Consider the following 24,976-nt stretch of genomic DNA (forward strand, 5'->3'; position numbering starts at 1 on the left):
AAAGAAAAAGATAATGGAGTTAATTACTTCAGGGTACTGAGTTTCATTCTCAAATATACTGAGCATAAACCACTTCTTGTGCAGTAATTGAAATTATACAATGTTTAATTAAACACGTCCTTTCTTGAAAGAACTCAGTTTCGGAACTTGAAAGGAGCTGTTATTCACCAGTTGTTTCACTGGCTGATCAAACTGAGTTAATTAAGTCCTTTTTAAATACTTTGGTGGTTTGTTTTTTTTTTTTTGTATTGTTGGGTGGGTGTTTGACACTTCACTGAAGCTAATTCATTAGCAGTGCAGCTAAAAACTCTTAGAGACATGTATTACTTCTTTAAAATATTTGATCTTTTGTAGTAAATTGTATTTTACTTTTATTATAACAAATTTTAAAAAATCAGTCTCTATTTATGGAGAGCTGAAGACAAAAATTAGAAAAGAAACTAAATGAGAAGCTTAATAGTCAAATACTTAAGGGTCTAATCAATGTTTAACTCTTCATTAACCTACCTATGTTTCACAGATATGTTTGCAAGAACCTAGCAGGAAGTCCATAGGTCTTGCTTGCTTGAAGCTCAAAATATAAAAGCCAAGTTGTATGAAATCAATAATCAATAAACAACCCCCCCCCACACACACACTCTTCAGTACTCTCTGTTGACTAAACTAAAAGAAATGGTACAACAATGTGTCCCTATTTTTCTAATGTCCTTGACCTTGGACTGACAATCCAGGTTCTGGATAGTCTACTTTGGCTACTTCAAAGAGTTTTAGACTATTTAAGCCCTAATTCTTTCTGTAGCACTTAACCCTTCACTTTACTTCAGAATGATACGACTGTTCAAAGTAATAGCTGATTTCAACTATTCTGCCATATACTGCCTGCATACACTACGTGAAATAGCTGCACTTAAAAACTTGCAAATGTTATCTTTCATAACTTTGTCAGAGAAAATATTGTCTCACTATTTCTAGTGATCCTTAGGGAAAATCTAAAGATACAAAGTAATATTATTCAATTATCTGAAGTAGTTTTCAAAACCAACTGGAAGTTTTTAAGATTGACTGCTATATTCCCATGGCTCAAATGACTGTTATTAGTTAGCAAGTTATTACATATTCTTATCCACGTTGAATTATTTATTCATTTAACCTGAGAGACTGCTTTCTAAAGAGCAAGTGGTATTTAATCAACGTGCAAATAGTTTCAAAGTGAAACTAAGTTTTGTTTGAATTTAGTTGATATGAATAAATATACCTGAAAGTAGATGTTTAATTAAAATTACAGTTTTAGCACTGCCTAAAAATGCTTAGTATTTGAGGTGATGTACTATAAATTGTAATTGATCAGCTAGTGCTGATATCTCAATGTAAGAAGAGAGAGCAAAGCACAATCAAATAATGTGTTATAGAAGAAAAGTAAAATGCAATCTGAAATGACAAATTTAAATAGAAAGAATAAGAAAAACTAAGAAAGAGGAAAACAAGTCCCCATAACTTTGGGAACTATAAAGTACTACTGCTACAACTTGCTTGTATAGCCCCATATGTATCTCTCATTTATCACTCAAGTAAAAAAAAACATCCAGCAGCAAAGGATGCCCATCAAGGGTATTTATGGATGGCTAAGTGAAGAAACCAGGATTTCTTTGGGGAATATTTGTGCAACAGATTTATTTTCTGAACTGAATCTGACGCTAAGGCTCAGCTCAAATTGTTGTTACCTTTTTCCTTAGTCGTAGTTGAAGCTTTCATTTCTTTTCCTTTTGAAGAATCTATAAAAGATATCAAACACAAAAATGGAAGGAGAAAGTTAGTAATGTAATTATACACTGTGTCCTTCAGTACTATAACAAATATACATAACACCAGATCAAGCAAAATGTGCAAAAGAGGTAAGTCTTGAGAATAGGAATTTCTGTTTACTTCAAAAACAGGCTCAACTTAAGATTTGAAACAAGCAAACAAAAACCCCAAAATAATTCCTACTAAATTAGCTGGCAAAGTTTCTGCAGTTCAAACCATGCTCTAATTCCTGTGCAGCCTGTCGTTTCGGCCTGTCGTGTCAATTCAGTAACAGCTCTGTTACTAATTCACTCAGAATAGACCAGCATTCCCATTGCAACATTGGCTGTAGGTCACACAGCAGTTGAAGAACACCACAATAACGGTTATGATTTTATTATTTCTGAATTGTGTCAGACACTACTCCTTTCAATATATCAGAACTATTAAGTGAGAATAAGCTAGGTTTAGTGCCTTTTCACCAAAATCCTGTAGTTCAAAATATACCGAAACTGGACTGAGATACCAGCAGACACTTTCATGAGGATAACTGATTATTTCCCAACCACATAATGATAAGACATTACCCTTTTCCTTTAAGGCTGCTGGAGGCTTCTCATCTTTTCTTTTACCGGTCTCTAGAAAGAAACATTTAACATTTAGCACAACTCAGGTTAGAGAAATAAGATGACACTTGAAAAGAAAGCAAGTCAAACAATTTGATATGAAGAGAGCAAAAAAGATGCAATAATAAAATGGATTTAACAGCACAGAAATAAAGAACAGGACAAAACAACGAGGTCATTCATTCATCTTTTTAGACTTGGATATTCAAAATAACAAGCCTTCGATATATCATTAGTTTCTCTGCATTTTGAGAAAACTGTTAAACTGTCTCTTAAGTAGGCAATGTAGAATAATAGCTTACAAAGAGGAAAGCAATTCTATAAAGTAGTCGGCATCAATGCATTTTTCTTTCACTGAACCCAAATAAAAAAATAATCCACATTGATACAATTAAAATATTAAGAATACTGGTCTTGAAAGCCAGAGGCTGCTGATAAAGGTAAGTGGGAGTTTTCTTTGTTCAGGAGTGCCAAAAGGACCAGTTACTCATTCAGGACTCTGTTATTCTTTTAATATCAAGGAGGCCATATGGGTATTGCCTGTGAACAGGATTTCACTTCCTGCATATATATAGCCTTTTAAAATCACAGGCAAGCTGGGTATAAAATAAGAGCAGTGCTCATCTTTGAATGTACATTCATATATTTTATGTCACAATGAATAGTCCAAGAACATAATTGTATCTACTTTTTCTGCAGTATATAACAAAGTATTAAAGGAGATGAGAAAAAAAACCCACTGAAATTCTAGTTCTCTCTTTCTTGTATTTGAGAAGGCAGAAACCAAGGACAAACAAAATCACAAATAAAGGAAAACTATGATCTTGTTGTGGTGCTCAGGTGAGACACATGGACTGACAACAGTGACAAAGAGGAGAATGCTGAGCTCCAAGTGGTGCCCTGGCTTCATTCCCTGCAGTTTTCACAAGGAATAATACATTCCTCCCAGAAGTGCACCGCTTTGCTGTATGTCTGTTCAGTATTCTGCACTATGCCAGGCATTATCTGGACTGCATTGAATATTTCCAGCGTCCAAAAAAATATAACTTCATCACAATTTGGACCTCATATGTGCCGTCATAGCTCAGGAGCCACGCACAATTCTGTTAGCCTTTGCTGTTTCCCCAAAATTTTTGAGCTATTTTGGTACTCTCCAGAGAGTCATCAGTGACCATGAATCCTGTAATTTTTTGTATTAGTGTTCAATACATGTCCCATTGCAACAAATAGGGTTTTCTCCAAATATACACTATTAAAAAATCTGTGACCTCTGTGTGCACAGCTAGCAGGTCAACCTCCTGCAACTGAAAAGATTAGAGATATATGTGTCCATGTTGCCAACAAATTCGGAAAAGACCCTGGCTTATATCAGTCAGTGTCAAACACCTGGATCTGTCAGCAGCCTCAGCCAGTCTCATTCTCAGTCAACCACATTCTTGAGCCATAGCCACATAGACCAGGTTTAGTCTAGACCCTGCAGGAATGTCCCCACTATGGGATTTAGACAACTTGTTTTGACAGACTAACATCCAAAGGTGGTTCCCCCAGGATGCAAATTCAAATCTCTGCATTTAAATGAAGCCCAGGTAGTTACTAGGGACTCTTCTGGGGATCTGTAGGCACAAATGTTGTTAAAAACAATATCATGGATAAAATAATCTAAACATGAGCTGGGATGGGTTTGGTTTTCCATCCTTGTATATTCCTACTCAGGACCTGTTTCTATCATTGAATAGCTGTTCTGATATTCAGTTCTGAATTTCTTAACTTCTTCACTTACCTTTTTCCCTTGACCCCTCTGGATTCTTTGGATTTTTTACTTTCAGAGAATCTGTAAGGAGATAATTAAGTTTTTGAGACTAAGATAGGACTACCCTTCTGCACATAAAAGAAAAAACATTTTAAAATTAAGACTAAAATTGTGAACATAATTGGATGCAACTTTGACCTGTCTTTACATCCACTCTAGTGACTACCTTATAATTTTTAAGGTGCAATGATGCTAGTAGCAAATGCAAGAGTAGATGTTACTATAGATCATGTCTGTAGAGACTTCACAAAAGGGAGAAATTGGAAAGGAGAAGAGGAAAATGCAAGTAATGGCACAGGAATAGAAATTCTTAGGGCCTTATCCAAAATTTCATGAAGACAGAAAGGATTATTCTGCTTCGTCTGATGTGCTGAAGCCTAATTTTTTGCCTCAGTCCTTCAGGGAGCATGCACTTAGGGTCAGCAAGCATAGAAAAAACATACATTGTATCATTATGTTATATAAACAACCTTTTTTTTTTTTTTTTTTTTTTAAGAACTAGCCTTTTGACCTTTTAAGTGAATGTCTCAGGGAATATTAGGGGAAAATTGCTTTTTCCAAGGTGAGAAAGTAATTTCATAGGCTTATAAATGTTTGTGGTTTGAGTGAGAGAATATCACAGCTTGCAGGATGCTGAGTAGACTCAATTGCAGTCCATCTGACAGGATATAGCACCTAAGCATCTAGAAAAAACATGTCATTTATTCCAAATGAAAGTTAACCAAATCTTCAGTAAACCAGAAAAAGCTAAAAGAAGATCCTTTCCAAAATAAGTTTAACTCTGATCATCCTCCTAGCTGCCATGGCACCAGGAAGCAATCCCACTTATCCATCTGGCTTTAAGTGTGAGTTGTAACAGAAAAAGTTCACTTCCAGGGAGGCTGAAGCCGTTGGAGAAATCACACTGTTCAGGGATAGGTACTTAAATTAGGAGTCTGGTCTTCACAGCAGGAGGTGGACTCCTTCAGGGAACTGAGAGAAAACTTCCAGTATGAAGACTGAAACACTTAGAAGGACCCTCTGTATTGACTGTTAGGAAGCCTTGAGACAACAGCTACCCAACTTGACCATTTTACTTTCTGTGCACATGTGCGATCTCAAAGATCAGCAGCCACTGTTACAGCCACAGGCACAAACCGTTCCCTTTGGCCTTATGGGGTTGGCGGCGTATGCCCATGAGGTTTTCTTTGTCATCGATGTAGCAGGTCTCCCTGAGGGTTCCTATGACTTGTAGCTCCTAAAGCAGGTTCAGCACTTTTGACTCTTACAACTTTTGAATGCAGATCACTTTCCATGGTGCATCGACTTCCCCACCCTCTGAGCCAAGGCTACTGAGATCACCAGTCCTGCTTCCCTTCCAGAGAGCAGGTTTTCATCTTCAGAGGTATTAGCAGGCACTCACTGAAGACTTTTCAAACTTTTGCTCTCCACTGACCACTCTTCTGCTGGTCCCAGAAAGGGGAAAACAAAAAGTTGGCTTAAAGCTGACATTCACCTTGCTGCTTTTCTCCCACATCTTGCCGCAGGGGGGAAGCTGGGTCAGGTTAGGAAGGTGGTATAGAAAGATGCTGCAGCAGTATGTGGACTCTTCAGGGTAAAGATTTAGTTCTCATGCAAATGACAACAACGAATAAAAAAAAAAAAGTAGATCGAAATAGGAGGAAATACTAACTGAACAGACACTGCTTTTCTGTAGGTGAGTCTCACAACATAACTTTCTAATTTTAAAGAAAAAAAGTGTGTTATAAGTTAAGATAAAAAATGCTACAGGCAAGATGTTATTTCATTTTACTTTAAAGGAAGCACAAGCATTGCACGACAAGTGCAAATCAGCACATTTGTTTCTTTAATGACAATGTGCTATTAGATATATGGCGAGAAAGAAATACACACCACTGACTTATTTCCCCTACCAATCAGTGTATAAAAATAAATAGGCTTATTATCTGCACATAACTGACATAAGAAAAGATGCAAAGATATCCCAAAACATGGCAAAAGCAAACAACAGCGGAAAAAAGGAGCATTTGTTTGGAAAACAAATCACTGAACACAGGGTAAGAGTGGATTTACATTATCTATACAGCACAAATGCTGTCACTTTAATAACTTGGCATAGTGCAATTCTAGTGTATTTCTTAGAAAAATTCAGTGAGGAGTTATGTATGATATATCATGAGCTTTTAGTGCCACTTTTAGAGACTCTAGATGAATAAGCTTTTACTCTGATTAGCTGTGTAAAATATCTACTAAAAAATTTTTAAAAAGACAAATTATACCTTAGAGTTTCATTGGCCTCACATTATTTGAATATGCTTATGTCAATAGAAAATCAAGTTTTATATTCATTATTGTGAGTGGGCTTTTTTACTTTTCTTTACTTCAGTAAAAAGCTGAAAAGCTAGTTATAAATTCAGAAGGAGTCTGGAGATGTCACAAGACAATGAAAAGTATATTCCTCTAGTGCTCTCCTTAATTACTGCCAATAAAATTAGACTCTAAGATTGAAGACACTTTATTCACCTCATAAAATATATCAGGTAACATAGTGAGGTTGTGATCTATAGAGTATCCCAGTGATAACTCCAAATTCAGGGATTTATTGTTCCTGTTTCTGCTTTAAATAAAAACACTATGCATCAGCTTATGAAAAATAGCCTGCTTTATGATAAGGTTTTTGGTCTGGACATCATCCTTGTTCATCCAAATTTAGCCCATCCTTCAAACAGAATGAGGTATGATGATGCCTCTTTTATTACATAAGGCTCCAGGCAAACATTAATCATCACAAGTATTTAACACCTCATCTAAAAATGGTCCTTTATTTGGTTTTACATGAATAGCAACAAAGTCCCAAGATACATAATTAGCATGTTTATGCAGTCTTAAAAATCCTTACTTTCTCATGCCTTTCGATATATTTTTATTTGCCAGAAACATCCACTTTAAGAAACAGATTGTAAGACACCAAGTCGCAAAGAGTGAAAAGGCAGCCCCAGTGACCTGCTCAACCTTTACAGAGGCCCACGGAGGAGGCTTGGAAAGGCGCTAGCGAAGGACAGAATGGCATGCAAATAAGGCTTTGATTAATTTATGAGATACAGTTTGGGCAAATATGGTGACCGAAATGGGGATTTATAGTGCTAAATATATGTTTGTGTAGCAGAGTACTCCAGGATGCAATAGGGAAAGCGCATAGCCCAGAAAGGCACCAAGATTTCTACGACTTTCTCCCACACAGCTCTGTAAGTTCTTCCTATAGAGTCTTTGCTGCCAATATATCTTGAACAGCTTGCTAATCAGCACCGCATTTTTACACACAGACACTGAACTGCGCAAGTTTGATGCTTATTACAGGAAAGAGTGATGGCTGAATTAGCAATTGCTGTCAGGCTCTGAGAGGCCAGGCTCAGCTGGGCTGGACATCAACGCTGCTGCAGAGGCTCAGGAGCCTGCCATGCGTTCACAGCTGTATTCAGCATCGAGTAGTCGGTTGAGACTGTTAGCAGCAGTAATACATTGGGCATACATGGCCATATTACATGGGGTAAAGAAAGTGGTGTGAAGCTCTCCTTGGTAACACTTTGAGTAATATATTGGAATTTTTACAGAGATTTTTGCCTTGTTTTCCTAAAATGTCATGTTAGAAGGAGCTGTTAATAACCTAATGATTGAAGTTGCTGACCTATTGAGCACGAGCCCAGGAGATTAACAGCAGCACCGTGGGAGCACTCAGCGAAGAACACACCACAGGAGCTTGTTCAGGGCTGGCAAATCCCTTTCCATTGGTTCTAAAGAAACTCTTGCCAAAGAGGAAAAACATTTTGGTTCTCCTCTCTCTCTCTTTTTCTTCCTCTGCCTCTCCCGCCTCTTAGGTAACCCTTTGAAAGGAGCAGCAGGCTGCGCGTACCTGCTCCATGCAGAGGAGGAGGGTGCAGAGCTGCTTGTTACTCCAGGGCCTCTTTTAATTTATTGGCACAAGCCCATCAGGGAACAACAGATTATAGGCAGTCTGTGGAGAGGGCCACAGGACCCCAGGGGAGTTTAGATATACAGTTCTGGTCCAGATAACTAAGCTCATGTAAATGGGGCATGTGTACATTAGGAGTAGAATACACATAGAAGAACAATACATGAACCAGATTTGCAGATTTTTATAATTTATAATTTATATTTATAATAATTTATATTTATTATAATTTAATTTTAATTTGTGTATAAAGAAGTGATTAATTAATGATTGCCAAATTAAACAAGAGTGAGTGGATGAACACAGCTTCCAGGATATTGAAAATCTGTCTAGCAATAAGATCATTCCTCCTTTTTGTTTTAGATTTTTTTCATCTTTCCATAGTGCTTGAACTAAACTCCATTCAGTTCTTTGTTTGAAACAGCATATAATGACTATAATTTAGAATGCATATTAATATGTCTATCTATATGGTAGATCTTTTTATCCTGAAGAACCGAAAAAATATGTCAAATAAGACTTATCCATAAATCACTTCTCCTTTCAAATACAGCTATCTCTAGAAAGGAGGGAAGCAATAAGATGGGTAAAAAGCACCCAGCAAAATAATGGATGAAAGGAAATTCAGCTGAGCTAATCATCTACTCCGACCAAATTTAAGAGAGACATGGGAACTGTTTGATAAAAAATAAGGAATCAGAAAGAAAGGTTCAGACTAGCTCTCAGTTGCAGGTGGTTGACTGGATGAAGCTATGGGGTTTTAACTATAGCTTTTACAGAGTCCAGAGAGCACATTACCCACTCATATACTCATAAGCTTTACTTTATTCCTATTATGTCCACAGACTTATGCAAGCATCAGTTCAAACCTTGTTAACTGGCTCCCATGAAACACTTTGCATTGTGCAGAAGAGCAAGTTCTTAGGAAAGTTCTTAACTATTACTCAGAGTGGTTTTGTGATATTTATTTAATTAATTTTGAGACTTCTGAATTTTAATTGGCTCACCTATTCTATTTATGTCCTTTTATTTCACTTTTTTCATGCTATAAATCCTGTAGAATATTTTAACCAATTAAATGTTGATTGGTTAATATTTATAATGGGAAATATTTATAATGATAATTTTAAAATTAATATATTCATTCTACTTTGTGTGGTTTTCAACAAGTTTTATATTTTATTGTGTATTCTTACCTTTATCTTTTAAAGCTGTAGAATTCTTTCCTTCCTTTTCTTTAACATGTTCTGTAAAAATAATTTATTAATCTTCAAACTCGAGTGATAAAAGGTTAACATATAATACCTCTGGGATAAAGATTGATTGAATAATTGGCAGTTTCTAACTGAGACATGATGCCAATTATATGTAGTACAAAACTGTTTTTCATCAGTTTTAGCATGCTCACAAAGTGAAACCCTGAGGTTTTCTTAAGTGTGATGGAAGAACAAAGATCACGCAAAACTTATTTCACTTTGCAGCCTGTAATAATAAACGTTAACAAGTATTTCTAAATTCCGAGTTTGGACTTCTAAGTTTTCATACAGCCGCTTCATATTACTGAGGCTCCATTTGCACTTCTGATCCAGGTAAAGCCAATTAAGTTTTATCATAAATTTACAGAAAAAGTATTATGCTTATAAATTCCTAACTAAACTATACTATAAAAACTAAATGGCCAATGCATTTCAAGTTTTTTTTTTTCTTGATGCACACAGGTCTTAGGGTTTTATACAATTTTGTCCTGCCGTGTTACCTTTATCTTTTGTAGTAGCTGGAGATTTCAATTCTTTCTCTTTTCCCGGATCTGTAAAAGAAGTATTCACACCGATAAAGTGACAGTCAGAAACCACAATTGAGTGAAACTGTGAGATTTAATTATAAGAGAGAATGAAGCATCTAGCTGATATGAGAGACTATAACTGTATATTGGAAGAAATAGTGAAAAACAGAGTGATTGAAAGAGTTATACAAAATTCACCTGTTTCCTTTCAGAGAGTTCAGTCCACAAAATGTGTTTTATCGTTTTAACTATGAAACCTATAAAATTTGCAAGCTTCAACTTAGTATGGGATAAGGGTAGTTTTTCAACTTTCTTAATGAGAAAGGACAGAACTGACCCTTTACCAGTTTTGACTCATCAGAGCTGGCTGTGTCCTATTCCCCTCATCTGGAATTGTCCATTCTTGCTGAGCAAGTCCAAGGGTCTTCTTAGTGAAATTATTATTTTCTAAGGGTCAGAAGTGTATCAAATTGAGAGAGCAACACAATACTGACAAATAGGAGGATGAAGAGGTTTTTTTTTCTTTTTTTTTTCTGCCTACAGACCAGCAGTGAAGATGGCTAGGCCACACCATCCTTGATGGATACTGTACAAGGAAGGGCAGTCCATTGTAAAAGGCATAGGAAATAATTTGAACCAGACAGAAAACAAGAATTCTGTTTCAGACAAAATATGAGATCATCATTCTGGGCTGATGAAACCAAGGTCTCAAAAGATTTTCCCACCAAAATGAAAAAGATAGATGAGACTGTCCCAAAACATGCTAGTCAGAAAGAACATAGACTTGGACTTTGAATTCTTGCATGTTAAGTGAGTGTTTTAACTGTCTGACTACTGGGTACTCTGGTTTATACATGTTACCTAGGAAATACTAATTAACAGGTAATTTCTGGAAAAAAAAAATAAAATACAATGATGTTCTCCATCAGATATGAAGCAAAAAATTCTTTCTATTGAGAAACTCAGCAGCAATTCAGTGCCAGAAGATCCTAAAGAACTCTGCTAGAAGACCCTCTTGGTTTCTACATGTAGAGTAAGAGGACAAGACTCCTAATGAGGAGGAGGTTGTGTTTAGCAGATAGATATGAAACTTGCAGTAGCTACAGTGGGTAGCTGCCGTGATAATTGTTTACTGCCTTAAGCACACACAATTCACAAATTCTCACTTTTGTTATAAAAGCATGGAATGTGTCCAATAGCAATTTATTATAGTATCAATAAAGCTTCTTGTTCATGATTTAGTATTCGGCTCTGTGTAAGACAAACTGAGTTCGTGGGGAATCTGAATTGAAGGAATCCAGAAATAATAAAATTTTATTTATGGTAGAAGTAATCATAAAGTGGAAAAACTTAATTTACTTTTGACATTGAAACTCCTGTTCTGTTGGGGTTGACATTAAGGGATAATGTTTCATTATTCTACATTGTGCTTCTAAATAGGTAATACTTCCAGTTGATATAATTTTTAAAGGAGAAGACTTGGGAAAGGAATTTGTTGAACAAGGTCAAAGTGTAATTTTATTGTAATGAAGCTGTCTCTTTTAATCTTCACTATGTCCCGGACATCTGCTTCAGAAGCTACCCCTGGTCTCCTGCTTCTACCTTCACGTTTTGTACTCACAAGTTTATGGTTCAGTCACTAATTTTCAAAGTGAGAAAAGAAACAATTTACCGCAGATGTCTGTGAAGCATATACAGTGGAACTAAGTATCTTTAATAGTCCTAATAAAAAGTCAACACCAATTTTTAAATATTAAGTTAATGACAGAAATCCATGCTAACAGAAATAAAACTCAGTAAGAACACTGAAAACTTGTCCTTCTGTGCTCATGAGTTATGAAAAATTCCAAGAGAGATTGCATGTTTGGTGCAACGGTCTCTACAAAAAAAAAAAAAAAAAAAAAAAGAGTGGAAGACACAGACCTTTCTCTCCCTCCTTTTTTTTTTTTTTGGTGATTCATTAATTCAAAGAAAGATTTTGTGACTAATACAAGAATACAAGTAACACAGCTAAATATTACACTATTATGCCTTTACCAAAATAAATCTTTTAATGCACAATATAATCCCTTTACTTTCAGTAGCCTGCCTGTAAAAACTTAAAGTTGGTGTGTACCCCCCGTTATTAAGAACACAGTTACCCAAACTGTTGCAGAAGATGTTACCTCAATGATGCATTTTGAAAAAAAAGAACATTAAACAATTCTGAACTGAAAACTGAAGTCATTACTTGGCAAAACTGGCTTCAAACAAACTTTCTTTGTTTTATCCCCAAACAAGGAAACCTTTGGGAAGGTGCTTCAGAGCCAGTTGTCATCTCCAGGAGAAAAAAAGGCTTTTAGGATGGTGTGGCATGTGACAGAGATGCTGATGAAGAATTTAAAAAATGACCCAGGACTGACCTGGAAATAGGAAATTAAAGTGTAAATAAACACTAGCCATATTCTGTAGGACTGAATTTACTGAGGTCTATTAGACAGTCTGCCATAACTTGGCAAAATGACAACCTGTAGCACAAATCCCATGACAAGAGCCTTGTGTTACTTGCTCTGTACTGATTTGCAGTGTTAAGCTCATACTGACATCAGAACACATAGCTGAGATCTGTAGTGAGCCTAGTAGGTGTGGAGAGAGGAATTTTGACTATAAAATGATAAATATAAACTTTATAAATAGGTTTATCATGCTGGCATTGCACAAGTTTCTTCCTTTTGTCAAGGAAGAATGTACAGTATGGGGATGAAACTTTGTCTTAAACAGTCTAGAATTTCTCAACATATCCATTATTACTATTATCAGCTTTTTGCTATCAGTTCTAGTTTGTCTAATCAACTGTAATCTACAATTCTGAGTAGCAGCAGGAGCTTTTATACATTTTTTTTCTCATTTTTAGATCTGACATTGTTTTATCAGTTATAGGGAGAAGCAATATGTAAAACTATAGCTTACTTCCTTGTTTCATCTTTGGCTTATCTGAGGAAAGAGAAGAGAAGGGAAGCAAAAGTGAAAAGAGGAAAGAAAAAGAAAACATTAGAATACATGTTCGCATAGGAAATTATTTTTAATACAATTAGCTAATGAAAATGTATTTAAATATATGTTGTCCTTAAATGCTTAAATATATCTTGAAAGTGATTTCCACTCTGTTGTCACTTGACAGTGTTTGTGAAAAAAGTTCATGGTTCCCACCTACTACCTTGCAGACGTGCAACCAGAGCATAAAAAACCCCCAGTCTCATATGACCTGCCTTACCTGCTGGTAATTAACCCCTTTGTCAGTACTACTGGATATCACAAGAAAAAATCTTTACATTTTCCTCATTTCTTTTAATTATTAGTTTTCAGTTACCTTAGTAACAGGCAATAACTCCCTGGTAACTGTCTGATACTTGCTCGTGTCATTTTTCAAAGAAATAGGGCAAAGAGCTGAAGCACTGTCTTTTTCCACACACTTCTGGCAGTTCTCTGCCTTCTTGCTCTCCTTTCAACAGTTGAAAATGTTACATGCCAACTTTGCTTTACTACTAATAAAAAAAATCAGTGAAGTGAAATGTTGCTACAACATTTTAGCCCATTTCCATACCGCAGGGGTTTGAGGTCAAACTGCAATAGCATGTTTGATCACTAAAACCTTCAGGTTTGTAACAATGAAGCTGTGTCCTGATTGCTAAACAAATAGAGCTGCCAACACTCAAAATTTTTCTGCAAGTCTCCTTATATTTAGTGGTTTTCTTAAATTGCAAATCCTAGTTTTGACCAGGTCAGTCTGTCCACTTTTCAACCTGTATCCAGGTGTACAATAGCTAGCAGAGCAAATTATTTCATTTCTCATTCTAAAAGGCTCAAAAATCCCTTTCAGTTTAAAAACTATTTCCTGGTGCATTCATACTTTCCTGATTAAGACAGAGAGCCCTCGCTTTTCCTCAGAGCTTCCAGATTCGGGATCAGTGAATTAGGTACAGTTTTCTCTTCACTTAAAACCTAACTCAGAGATGCTTCCATCATATTTTTTTTTCATTCTTCCATGAGAAATATAAGTACATGCTAATATTAAAAAAAACTTCCTGAAATTTTTTTTTGGCTCATTTGTCTTTGAGTGACCAATGTGTTGGCAGTAGCTCTGTACATACAGGGTGCAGAAATGAGAAGCAGAGGCAACTGCTATCTCAGAGTGTTTACATTTGCTTCCGTGCAGCAGAGGAACTGAGCTGTTGCCAGTGCTTGGAAGAACCTGCACAAATTGTTGCAACAGACATTACATACATTGCTCTTATTCCCCTGACTTGCAGAAAGTAGATGGCTGCTGGCATGGGGAGACAGTGCTGCTGCTGCTGCTGCCTGCTGTCATGGGAAATAGTTTGTCCCCCTTTTGTGCTCCCTGGGGATCACAACCTATGGTTTAGAAATCCCTGCTCAACACCAACCATGTGAAACTATGGTTTGTATTGCTCAGTCTGTGCTCTTTATGGCACAGTTAAAGCACATAAAGTCCCATGTAATGGTGGCACGTTGTAGAAAAGACAAATCTTATAGCGAACACCACCTCATTGCTGCATGAGATAGCCAAACAGAGGGGAAGCAGTGCAGATGGCGGGGGAAGCACTTTATGGCAACGGAAAAGAGTGTGGAGATACCCAGACTAACAATGCCTGAAATCTAGGCCAAGGCCCACCTAATTATAACATTTTCCATGACAACTAACAAGCAGCTGACAGCTGCTGCAGGGTGCCTGAGCTGGCTTGAGTAACGCTGAGTAAAGCTGAAGCTGAGAAACTGGAGAAAAGAAAAGGATAATAGCTCAACTGACCAAAGCCACATCAGTAAATATGTCATACCTTATTCTAAAGGTTACTGGCAAGTTTGGAAAAACTCCAATATAGTAAGACTGAAAAGGCCAAATTCATCATCAGGGCTCTAATTGCCAATTTGAGCATGAGTAAATACAAAATCACCTTGGCAGACAGTAACGCAACACAATAGATTAGGATGTGTATATCATATAAAGGAAGACAGGGCTGATAAGCTTTGGGTATTTATGCCAGTGTTTTACTACTTCGCCCCTTACCATACAAACCTAAAAAATGTATGGATTGCTTTGAACAAGCATACAAGAAGCAAGTATGCAGGATATAATGCTGAAAGTAACAATAATAAATATAAATGTATGTAATGGGAAAAGGCACATCTTTATATAGACGCTTTAAGGTTTCAATCTTTTTCATGTTCACCATCATCTCTTAGTGGCTTGAGTTTTGCTTTAACCTGGGTTTAGATTGTCCCTTGGTGTTCCTGCTCTGGTTGGCTTGGGAAACTCTGTGCAGACTCTGTGACCTTCTGAACTATGTGCCATCAGCGTGTGCGGTTCTGGTATCCTTCCTTCTGGTGTTCCCACTCCCAGCCATTCCCATTCATGCCTCATCCATACCAGTCCTAAGCTTTTTGCTGCAAGCATCTACCATTTCTGGTCTCAAAAGCTTTTGAGTTTCTCTGCAAAGGACCTTCGTGGCTCTTCATGATGTATTGTTTGGGATGAGAAAGGCAGCTCAGCTGACTTTAAGGGGCTTCTGCCCCTTTACCTCGTTGCAAGTCACTCTCTAGGACTGAATAGTAAAGGCTGGTCCCTGCCCAGGCTACTGAAGCAGGAAACCTCTCACAGGATCTGTGGGACACAAAGTCCCAGCACAGGGCCTTTAAACTGAAGCTGGTGGTCTGTTCACCTGAGGCTTTTGTGGGGCTTGCAGTTTTGTGGAAGTGGAATAAAGCCAATTTCCTGGTGGAAATTCCCTGTTGCTCTGATAAACACAGCAGATCCCTGGCACATACTAGCAGAGCAATGGATTTAAAGGTTGCTGTCACCCAGCTGTCTGAATCTGACTTTTTTGTTTCTGTGCCATTGTCTTTTAAGAGAGATAATGCCAACATGCTTTGGTTTCTTTTTACCTCGTTCTGCTGCCTTTGTTGCTTTTTCTTCCTTCTTTTCAGGTACTGCTGCAAAACAAAGATAAGGTTTAAGTAAGATTTGCTCCAACAGACAAAGCTTTTCTTAAATGCTTACAGATTACTTTGAGGCAAATGATTTCAAAGATTCGCAACCACGAGATACCTTTTTTCCCCCGATACATGATTACATAATAAGTATTTTTTACCTATCTTAAAAAGAAAAGAAGAAAAACAAATAGGGAACTTTTTTCTTTCAGAAAGTAAATAGCAGCATTGTCGTCTTGATCTCAGGTGGAACAGAGGCTAAACTGCAGCGCATATCAAATAATGGAGGAGAAAAGCAAGCAGGTCTCTACTTTGCCCGGCTACTTTGCCCAGTATCTACTTTGGTTTTCTGTTTGCACCAGCAGAAACCTCCACTCTGCATACCCTGCACAGCAAAATACTTCCACACCTTCTTAGTTTTAAGTGTGTAGTTAGTCTCACTGAGGACACTGGGCCGCAGTCAGACTGTGTGCTACAGACACGTAACTTGGTCCTTGCAAATGCTGCGGCTTCTGCACGCAAGAGAGAAGAGTGAACCAAGCCACTTGTGCAGCAGGGCTGCTAGACCTCCGCTGATGCCAGGGGAAGCAGTTGTAACAGCCCCGGTCGGGATGTCTGGACATACCCGCTGATTATTCACAAGCTTTAGCTTGTGCAGTTCCTAAATTGATTTGCACAGTTTGAGAGACAGAGGACAGAGATTATTTGTTCATGGCTCCACACTAAGCATTCAATGATCTCAGAGGAGGAGGTGCAGGAAGAAATCTCTTCAGACTTTGCTCTTTTAGGAAACTTACATAAATATGGGTATGTTTTATACTTTCTGACAATTTAGATGGCAGGTTTGGCAATGTACACCATTTCCTGTAGATTACTGAATATATTTAGGACAACACATGTATTTTCTCATTGAATCAAATTATTCAGGGTTAAGTCTTGCAAATATGTAAACATATTTGTTTAGCTGTAAATGACATTGCCAACACTGTATTTTTGTAAACCCAAACTTTTGTAGCCATAATTTATAACTGTTATGCTGACTGGGGAGCATTGCTTTGATTTAAAGTGGATGGTGAAAATTAATTTCCATCGAATGACTGATAAGTATAGAAATGTCTTTGCAGCTACAGAGTTATCAGCACATAACATCCCCTCAGCTTGTTATTTCAACCTGTCAAGCACAGAAATGTTTTCAACACAATGTTTTATTAGAGCAAATCACAGTTGTAAATTAAGAGCTTGACTTTTACAGCCAAGGTAAATACTGAGGGTCATGTGCCATTGTCATTATTTATGCTGAGAAATTAAGGGAACTCAAAGGACCTACGAAGTGCCTCCAGTTATACTTGCTGCTCTGGGAGGGATGTCCTGATGGTCCTGCTGCAGTGAGGCTTGCAGCCCAGGCAGCAGGGAAGCCTTCTGAAGATGCTGGGCATGATGGCTCAAGGAGGCCAGCTCGGTTAGTAGGTTGTGGCCTCTCTGCAATGTCTGCACATGGGCTGGAGGCCAAAAGAAGGACCTCCTGTTCCCAGCAGGAAAGCTTTCCTGAGATTCAGTGAAATGTCAGGTATGGACAGATGAACTATCTGTTGAGTGGATGGACCAACTCACACATATCAGTCACTCCCTTGCCACTTGCTCTTGTTTATCCCAGGATGCTGTGGGGTGAGCAGGTGATTGTGAGCAAGCGCCACGAAAACAGTGAAATATTGCACCTCTGCACCTCAGTTACCTCAAGCAACTTATTTTATTGAAGATAATCTTCAGTTTGCCTGAAAATCAAGTCTAGGATGAAAAGACTACTGACTGCATCCACAGGAAAAAAAAACAAAAACAAAACCAAAAACAAAACCCAACTTCATTTCTATCCAAGTACTTGACTTTTTATTGGTGTTACTGGACATAGAGAAAGCCAAAGAGGAGCGAAGTCCCTTAATATTTATTGTAGATCTCTGCTATTAACATCCACGTTACTTAGACCCAGATTAGCACGGCTACTTGAATCAGCAATAAACTAGACACCTATATGCCCGGGTGAATCTGGTCATTGACCCCTGCCACTGAGCAAACCAGTATCACTGAGCTTCTAAAAATCTTGCTGGAGTTGTCAACATCTTGAAGAATAACCTTATTTTAGTATGGAAAAAATGATATGAAAAGTGGCATCAGAAACCTGTCTCATATGCATTCCAAAATGTATTTTTAGCATCTAAAGCTGCAAAAGCAGCTATGAAAATAAAAAAAATGAATTACTGAGAACTGTTTTTTTCTCCAAAACATGCTTATCCTTTCTAGCTAAAACTAAAGCAGTTTTGGTTCGTTCAATTTCTGAAAACAAGAATACTGATGGAATAAAAAATAAAAGTATTTTCTGGATACTGAAAAATCGGGCTAGAAGAGCAATACAACTTTCTGAGAAGACCAGGTGTTTAGAGTCATCAAATCATGTGGCAGTGGTAGACTATCAGTGCAGTTATGATGAAGGAACCAGCCATCCTTGAGAAGCGTTGAGGCTGCTATTTAAAAATAACAACTAGTATTATTAATAGTATCCTGGCTATCAGTGCATTCAGTAATGCTACAACACTTCTGTGAGTGAATGTTTGTAAAGAAGAACTTGCTGAGACAGATCAGAGCTTTAGTAACTTTTGGGGACTGTCAAGTAGCGTCATCTGGACATGGCAGAGTAGCATCTCGAAGGACAAATGGGACATTGCATTATTCCCTTTGCTTTTTGAGAAGGGAGGTGTGAGCTGCTTTGGTAATGCTGAGAGGTCTTTTATCATCAAGGTAATATGTATCACTGTAACTGTCTGTATAAATAGAAGGCCTGCACATAGAGTGTCAGCGTTGGGAATAAGACTCCAAAGAAGATTTTGTTTTGTTTCTATCAGAACAGGGACAAGTTTTCTGAGTAGCTCAAGATTTCATCCCTTCCATTAAGCATTTTCAAAGTTCTTTCCACTTCTGAGTGGCAGCCTGAAAGATGATATCTTTGTAAAAAATGGTCCCATTGTAGATGTTCCTGGTTTGAAAAGCTGATCCTTTAACCACATGATGTAAGTAACATAGATGTATTATAATGTATTATAATTTTCTCCTCAGCAGAAGAACATCAAATGTTAAAAAAACCAACAATAACAAAAAGATCTCAGAAAACCAAACTAACCCCACCAAAAAACCCTGCCTGAAATAATATAAAATAAAATGAATGCACATAAAGGCAAAAGCAGAAATTTGTCAGGGATCCATATTTTCAATAAATTATAGTTAAAAAAATAGTAAATTAAGTCTGGACTCTCATTTATATTTTGTCTTTTCTCAGCAAAATTCTTGACAACTTGGCATAATGTAGATCAAATGGATGATTTCTATGATAACTGTTTCTCTGATTCCACCATAAGCTCTTTGGAATCAGATGAGAGAGAGCTTAGCAGACATTATTTTGTGCTGAAAGTAGCCAGGAGAGCAATTCATCACTCAAATATTTCTGCAGTCTCAATAGTTGTAGGCTACAATCAAATTTGTCAGAATATTTTTATTTGAAAAGAGTCAAGTTGCATAACTAGCATCCACATCAGAAATATGCATTCCAAAATGTCACTAATTTTAAAGTTATTTTGAGATGTTTGCTTGGTGTGAAGGAAAGATAAAAGAAATCACTCTGACTGGAGACAACAAACACTTCACTCGCTGAACCCTGAGGTCAGAGGCAGGAGCTCATCATGACATCACTAATATAAAAAAAAATCATGAACCTAGGTGTCTATTATGATTTAGGAACTGTTCTGTTACATGGAGAAAGAAAAAGTTTCCCTGCCATAGTGGTGTTACAGAACCTTTTGTGAGAAAATGCAACAAAACTTCATATGACCTTGATAGTTCATCAGAAGTACAAACTAGTGGGAATGGCCCAGACCTCCTCCTATGCCAGCAGATTACTTTTTTAATTACCAAAGAAGAGAATTTAATCAAAAGCCTCACTTGTTTTCAGAACAGGACTGTTTGCCTTCCATGAATATGTTTAAAAATTTTAAAATTTGCCAGCAGCTACTGAATATTGGAAACCACATTGCATCCAGTGAGCTGCTAAGTCCAAATGTATTACTAACAGAAAAATGGGAAATAAGTAAACAAACAGCAACAATAAAGAACAAACAGATACAGACTGAAAAGCAATGGTTTTGTTCAGACTTAGTGAAAGGTATAGCTATTAAAGGCTACTAGAATTTGTCTGGCATCATAAAAAAATTATATTTAGAAGAAAATAACAGCATTCCTTTGTGATTCTTACTAAGAGGCAAAAGGAACAACTGCCACATTTTAATATAAATATCATTTTCCCCCTGGAGTACAGGCTATGTTTGCGTTTCAAAATTAGCAACATAAAGTTAAATTTAGATCACTTGTTAAAAAGTAATTTTTCAGAAATTAAAAATTACTCCAGAGCTAACATCAGCTATTTCTGTTTAATGGAGATTTGTGACTGATTAAAACAAAATTGTTATTTACTTAAATACTTGAGAATAATTTTGGGTAAAACTAAGATGGCTGAGACCAACATTTTCAGTTGTGAGACTGCTCTTTCAACAACTGAAATAACAGAATGATTCTTGTTTTATATAATAGAAACCTACAATTTCTCTTCACCCTTAATGAACTGTGAACTTGCTGTAAATTTTTTTTTCAAGTTCCCCTTAATCCAATAACTCATAAGGAAGGGTTTGCTTCCACCCTGCAAAATGCTGGAGACACAATGAAGACCTATTACATATACTAATATTTGCTTCTTATATAAACAAATATCAAATACGGTATTCACTAGAAAGATGTGAGGCTACTTACAACAATAAAGCATAGAGGTAAAAGGTGTGTGTTTTGAGAAACCCTGCTAATTCTGTTTGTAAACTTTACAAGTGACCTAAACAAAACAACTTTTAATAAAAGGGTTAGTACAATCAGTGGGAATAACAATTTCAAAAGGTGTATGACAACGTTTCCCAATATTGGCCAAAAGAAACCCTTTGAAGTTTGCATAAAAGGACTTAATTCTGCAAGAAACGGACTTAATTCTGGAAGAAACAACTGCTTCACTTCTTTTCAGACCCTGATGGACACAGGCTTGGCAGAATTGAGTTCACAGATGTTGAAATGTTGACTTCATATGCATAGTACAGCGTTACAGAAGAAATAATAAAGTATGAAAAAGATTTGCTTAGAGGCTTCAAGCAATGGGGGAAAACTTTATTCAATCATCCGAAGCAGCAAGACTACCTTTATTTTCAGCTTTGGCTGTCTAGAATTTGCTAAAAATGCAAAAGCTTAACTCAACATGCCTTTTTTTCCCCTTTAGTTTCTCTGTTTTGTCTGGTGGGAGTATTAAGAGAACAAATGCCTAAATTACTCTGGTTTCTGTTTTGCTCAATACAATTAGCTGCAGAGCAATGACAGCATTATGAATTTAGCCCATGAAGCAGGGAACTTAAAAACATCCAATAAAGGGAATAACGTATCAGCTTTGATTTCCTTACATTAATCTCTACAGCTGCGATTCACAACCCTTCCTCATGCTCCAGAAGAGCGCTCTACCGCCTTGCAATTCAGCCTGACTACATGTGTCAGTACTTACTGGTTAATGTGAATGAGGCTTCAGAGATGAACACTAAAGTAAAAGACAACACTTGAATGACAGCAGGATAATAAAAAACTGGAAATTCTCATTTCCCTGGCTTTGACTTGTGGTGGACAGGTCGGACATCACAACTCACAAGTCTGAGCGGTTGACACATGCCATCCCATTTGTTTGAAAGGGAACATTTATAAAGCAAGGTGGTCATTGATATGAGTAAACATGAAGTGAGAGTGAAGCTCAGTTTGTGACTTGCCATTCCATTTTCCATTTATGTCTAGGATACAGCTAGCATCTGTAATGATGTTGAAGGCAATTCGAAGCTAGTATCTTGCATTGTATGCATGTAAAAAGTCAGACACTGACATGAACAGTTAAATATTTGCTCAGCTCGAACTTTAAGCCCTTAAGGTTTCTCAGCAGTCCCAGTTCCCTGTGCCTTCTGGAAAGGATCAACCTTTGAAGCAAGCACTGATGCTCCCACAACTTCTGCCTTCACACATCAGCAATTCTTGTATGAAAGGAAGGCAAAGACTCTATCACTGAACCTCCCTGTAAAACTTCCTGCGCTCAGCAAAGAAAGCAACTGTTCAGCCACTGGATTTGTGCTGCAGCTGGACTGGCAAAAAGAGAAATATTACTCTTTGTGTCATGTCTCCGTAGAAGGTTGGTTACTTCTTCTTTCTGTCTTTCACAAAGAGCTTATGGTTTGAGTCAGGGTTAGCAACAGAATTTGATATAGACGGAGAAATAGAGTTTGTTAGTCTATGGACAAGTCAGGGAAAAGACACCTGTTTTCTAGAGGTGCTTTGAGGTGCCGCAAGGAAGGAGCCATTATAATTTAAAAGGTCCACTTTGTTTTAGATAAGTCACACCCTTAGCAGTTTTGTCACAAAAAGTTTTTTTCATTAACAGTAGAGTCTGCATTCTTCTATTTAACAGCATTCTAACAGCATTCTTCTATTTAAATTTTGAAAACAAAGTCACCTACCTTTTGACTTCAGAGTTTCAACAGATGCTGCAAAATAAAAGAAAACATTCCAGGAAACAAATTTTGCAAATGCATAAATAATTTAAGATTGATCCTAACACCTCTTCCCTTGGTCAATATGCTACCTATCTAAGCAGAGCAGGCTTTTTTTTTTTTTTTTTTTTTTAATGCAGAGGAAAACTGAAACACACATATGTTGCTTGCTTGGATAATCTCATGGTAGATGACTAATTAACCTGCAAATTAAAACCAATGGAAACCAAGGTCAATAGGTAAGGTACTTATGGAGCTACAATAGCTCCACTATTTTTGAGTAATGAGGATGAGAGAAGAAAAAATAGGTTTCAGAAAAGGCACATATCAAACATAAGTAGAGGATATGTGATAGAAATCTCCTTTTAACATTTTCAGTAATTTATGGAAGTTAAAGATTTTTTAATTATTTTTTCTGAGTTTGTTGAAAACTCAAAGCACAGAACTCTTCTAGTATTGATACAGGGGAAAACCCACTTTCAAAAGTTTTCCTTAAACATTTTTTTTTGTTTATTTTAATTTGTTTATTATTCTTCATAATTGGATTAACTAAATCCAAATTAATCAAACTACCACATTTCTCTTTCTCCATTATTCACACCTCCATTCTGAAACCCTGTGATAGGTTTTTCTTCTACAGAAAAGAACAGATTCATTTTTCTATAAATTGACTGTCTATGGTAGGTATTTTTTGCTCAGAATCTATATCTGAGAAAACACAGTCATCTGACGAGTGAGTCATCAACCTTGGCTGTAAAAGGAGTTGAAAATATGCTCTCCCAAATTTTGATAAACTGGAGAAGTAGATTCTAGTCAGGAATAAGAAGAGCACCTAGCTACAATAAAATACATGGGTACGGCTGCTTGGAATGAAAACAAAATAAAACAACCTACATTTTTCTTCCCCTTCACGCTCTGAAGCTCCTATTTTGCGTTTTGTTCTCCACCCATTTACTGTAACCTCCAAGCAGGCCCCCTTCCTCCTTGAAAAGATAAACCTTTTCAAAGCTGAAATAAAAAATTATCACTCTCATTGTTCTGCTCAGCAATATTTGGTCAGATCTGGGTTCCAGAAGACAAAATGGCTGCATGGCTGCTCTGCAGTCATTCATTTGCTCAAATAACTTTGATTACACTAGTAAATCTTTGTCTTTGGCTTCACTTTTTTTGTCCCTTTACCTAATCCTGTCTTAGCTTAAAAGCAAACCAGTAAATGAGACTCTAAAACTTACTGTCTTTCACAGGTCTTACCATGTACTTTTTCTTTCTTTGCTGTTTTGGCTGTAAAAACAAACAAGCAAACAAAAAGCAGATATTGACTTCTGCCATGAATTAATTTAAAACTTTAGGACAGTTGAAAAATAAGATGAAAAGGGGACAATATTCACCAGTTTCCGTCATTCTTTCTTTCTTGTGTGGTTCTGAAAAAGAAAAAAATCAAGTATAATTTTCTCTTGTAATGTTTTGTTTAGTTGCCCAGGACAATCATTTTCATGTTACTAGTGGTGGTTGGATGTGGCACATTCCTTTGGACTTGTGGTTCAGGTGAGCCCTTCCCTACTTTCCTGCATGCCAAAATGAAACCTTCATAGTTGTCATCAGCCTCCTCAGTGGTTTTCGCACTGTGCAAACAGGGTCAGATTAGCTGCTAATAATGGACGCCAAAGGATTTAACTCTCATAATAAGGTGCTAAAAGGAAACTCTAGAAACAGTGCAGGTTAAAATATCTGTGGTTTTACTTCAGGGTTGTCTAAACGGAGGCCTGTGAACCAGCCGTATGTGCCTGAGGACAGCTATGATAAGGTCCTTGCCTTTCGTCACTGGCGAGACTGGAGTATAAGCAGAACATCTAGTCCAGCTGCTGCTGCTCTACAGCCACGGGGTAAGAGGAGGGGACGTGGCCTCTTTTACACCCATACACGGCACGAGGACGGCCATGGCCCGCAGGAGCTAATCCCCAAAATGGGATCTGGGACCTGAAGCTGAAAAGCTTAATTCACCTAAATCCTGTACCCTCTGGCAAACTGTGACTGGGATTTACAAATTTTTGATGGTAGTTTCTGTAACAACTCTTTCCATCTTGCCAGGATGTGCTTCAAACCCCCTCAGAGAAGGAGTAGGCGGCCTACCAGGGGGACGAGGGGGAGACTGAACATGTCTCTCAGAAAGCGAGCGTGATCTACCAGCCAGGGCTGACGTTCACAGTAGCAGAAATATGGATGTTTTGCTGTCTGCAGATGCTTTTAAACAGCATATGCAAAGGTTCTGGTGTGCAGGTTTGGATCCACACAGGCACATAGAGCATCTGAGCTGACTGATTAGAAGATAAAGGAAGTTTCTGTTAAATACATGTATTTGCCCAAGTT

At 37.3% G+C, this 24,976-nt stretch overlaps 1 protein-coding gene across 22 annotated transcripts in view; it reads right to left on the reverse strand.

Moving 5' to 3' along the window:
* The window catches only part of TRDN (triadin), a 246,075-nt gene that overhangs the window by 62,196 nt on the left and 158,903 nt on the right, over positions 1 to 24,976 (reverse strand). For 21 of the 22 annotated variants that reach the window (XM_054820908.1, XM_054820900.1, XM_054820910.1 and 18 more), the window contains 10 exons: positions 23,998 to 24,030; positions 23,861 to 23,890; positions 22,577 to 22,603; positions 15,912 to 15,959; positions 12,921 to 12,944; positions 9,945 to 9,995; positions 9,385 to 9,435; positions 4,189 to 4,239; positions 2,370 to 2,420; positions 1,722 to 1,772 (listed from right to left, as the gene is read on the reverse strand). In XM_054820908.1, the coding sequence (XP_054676883.1) occupies positions 1,722 to 1,772; positions 2,370 to 2,420; positions 4,189 to 4,239; positions 9,385 to 9,435; positions 9,945 to 9,995; positions 12,921 to 12,944; positions 15,912 to 15,959; positions 22,577 to 22,603; positions 23,861 to 23,890; positions 23,998 to 24,030 (417 nt within the window). The remainder of the gene's footprint in view (positions 1 to 1,721; positions 1,773 to 2,369; positions 2,421 to 4,188; positions 4,240 to 9,384; positions 9,436 to 9,944; positions 9,996 to 12,920; positions 12,945 to 15,911; positions 15,960 to 22,576; positions 22,604 to 23,860; positions 23,891 to 23,997; positions 24,031 to 24,976) is intronic. The other variant, XM_054820897.1, reaches the window with a different exon arrangement.

This window comes from Grus americana, chromosome 3 (genome assembly GCF_028858705.1).
Source record: "Grus americana isolate bGruAme1 chromosome 3, bGruAme1.mat, whole genome shotgun sequence".
In the NCBI taxonomy this organism is placed as follows: domain Eukaryota; kingdom Metazoa; phylum Chordata; class Aves; order Gruiformes; family Gruidae; genus Grus; species Grus americana.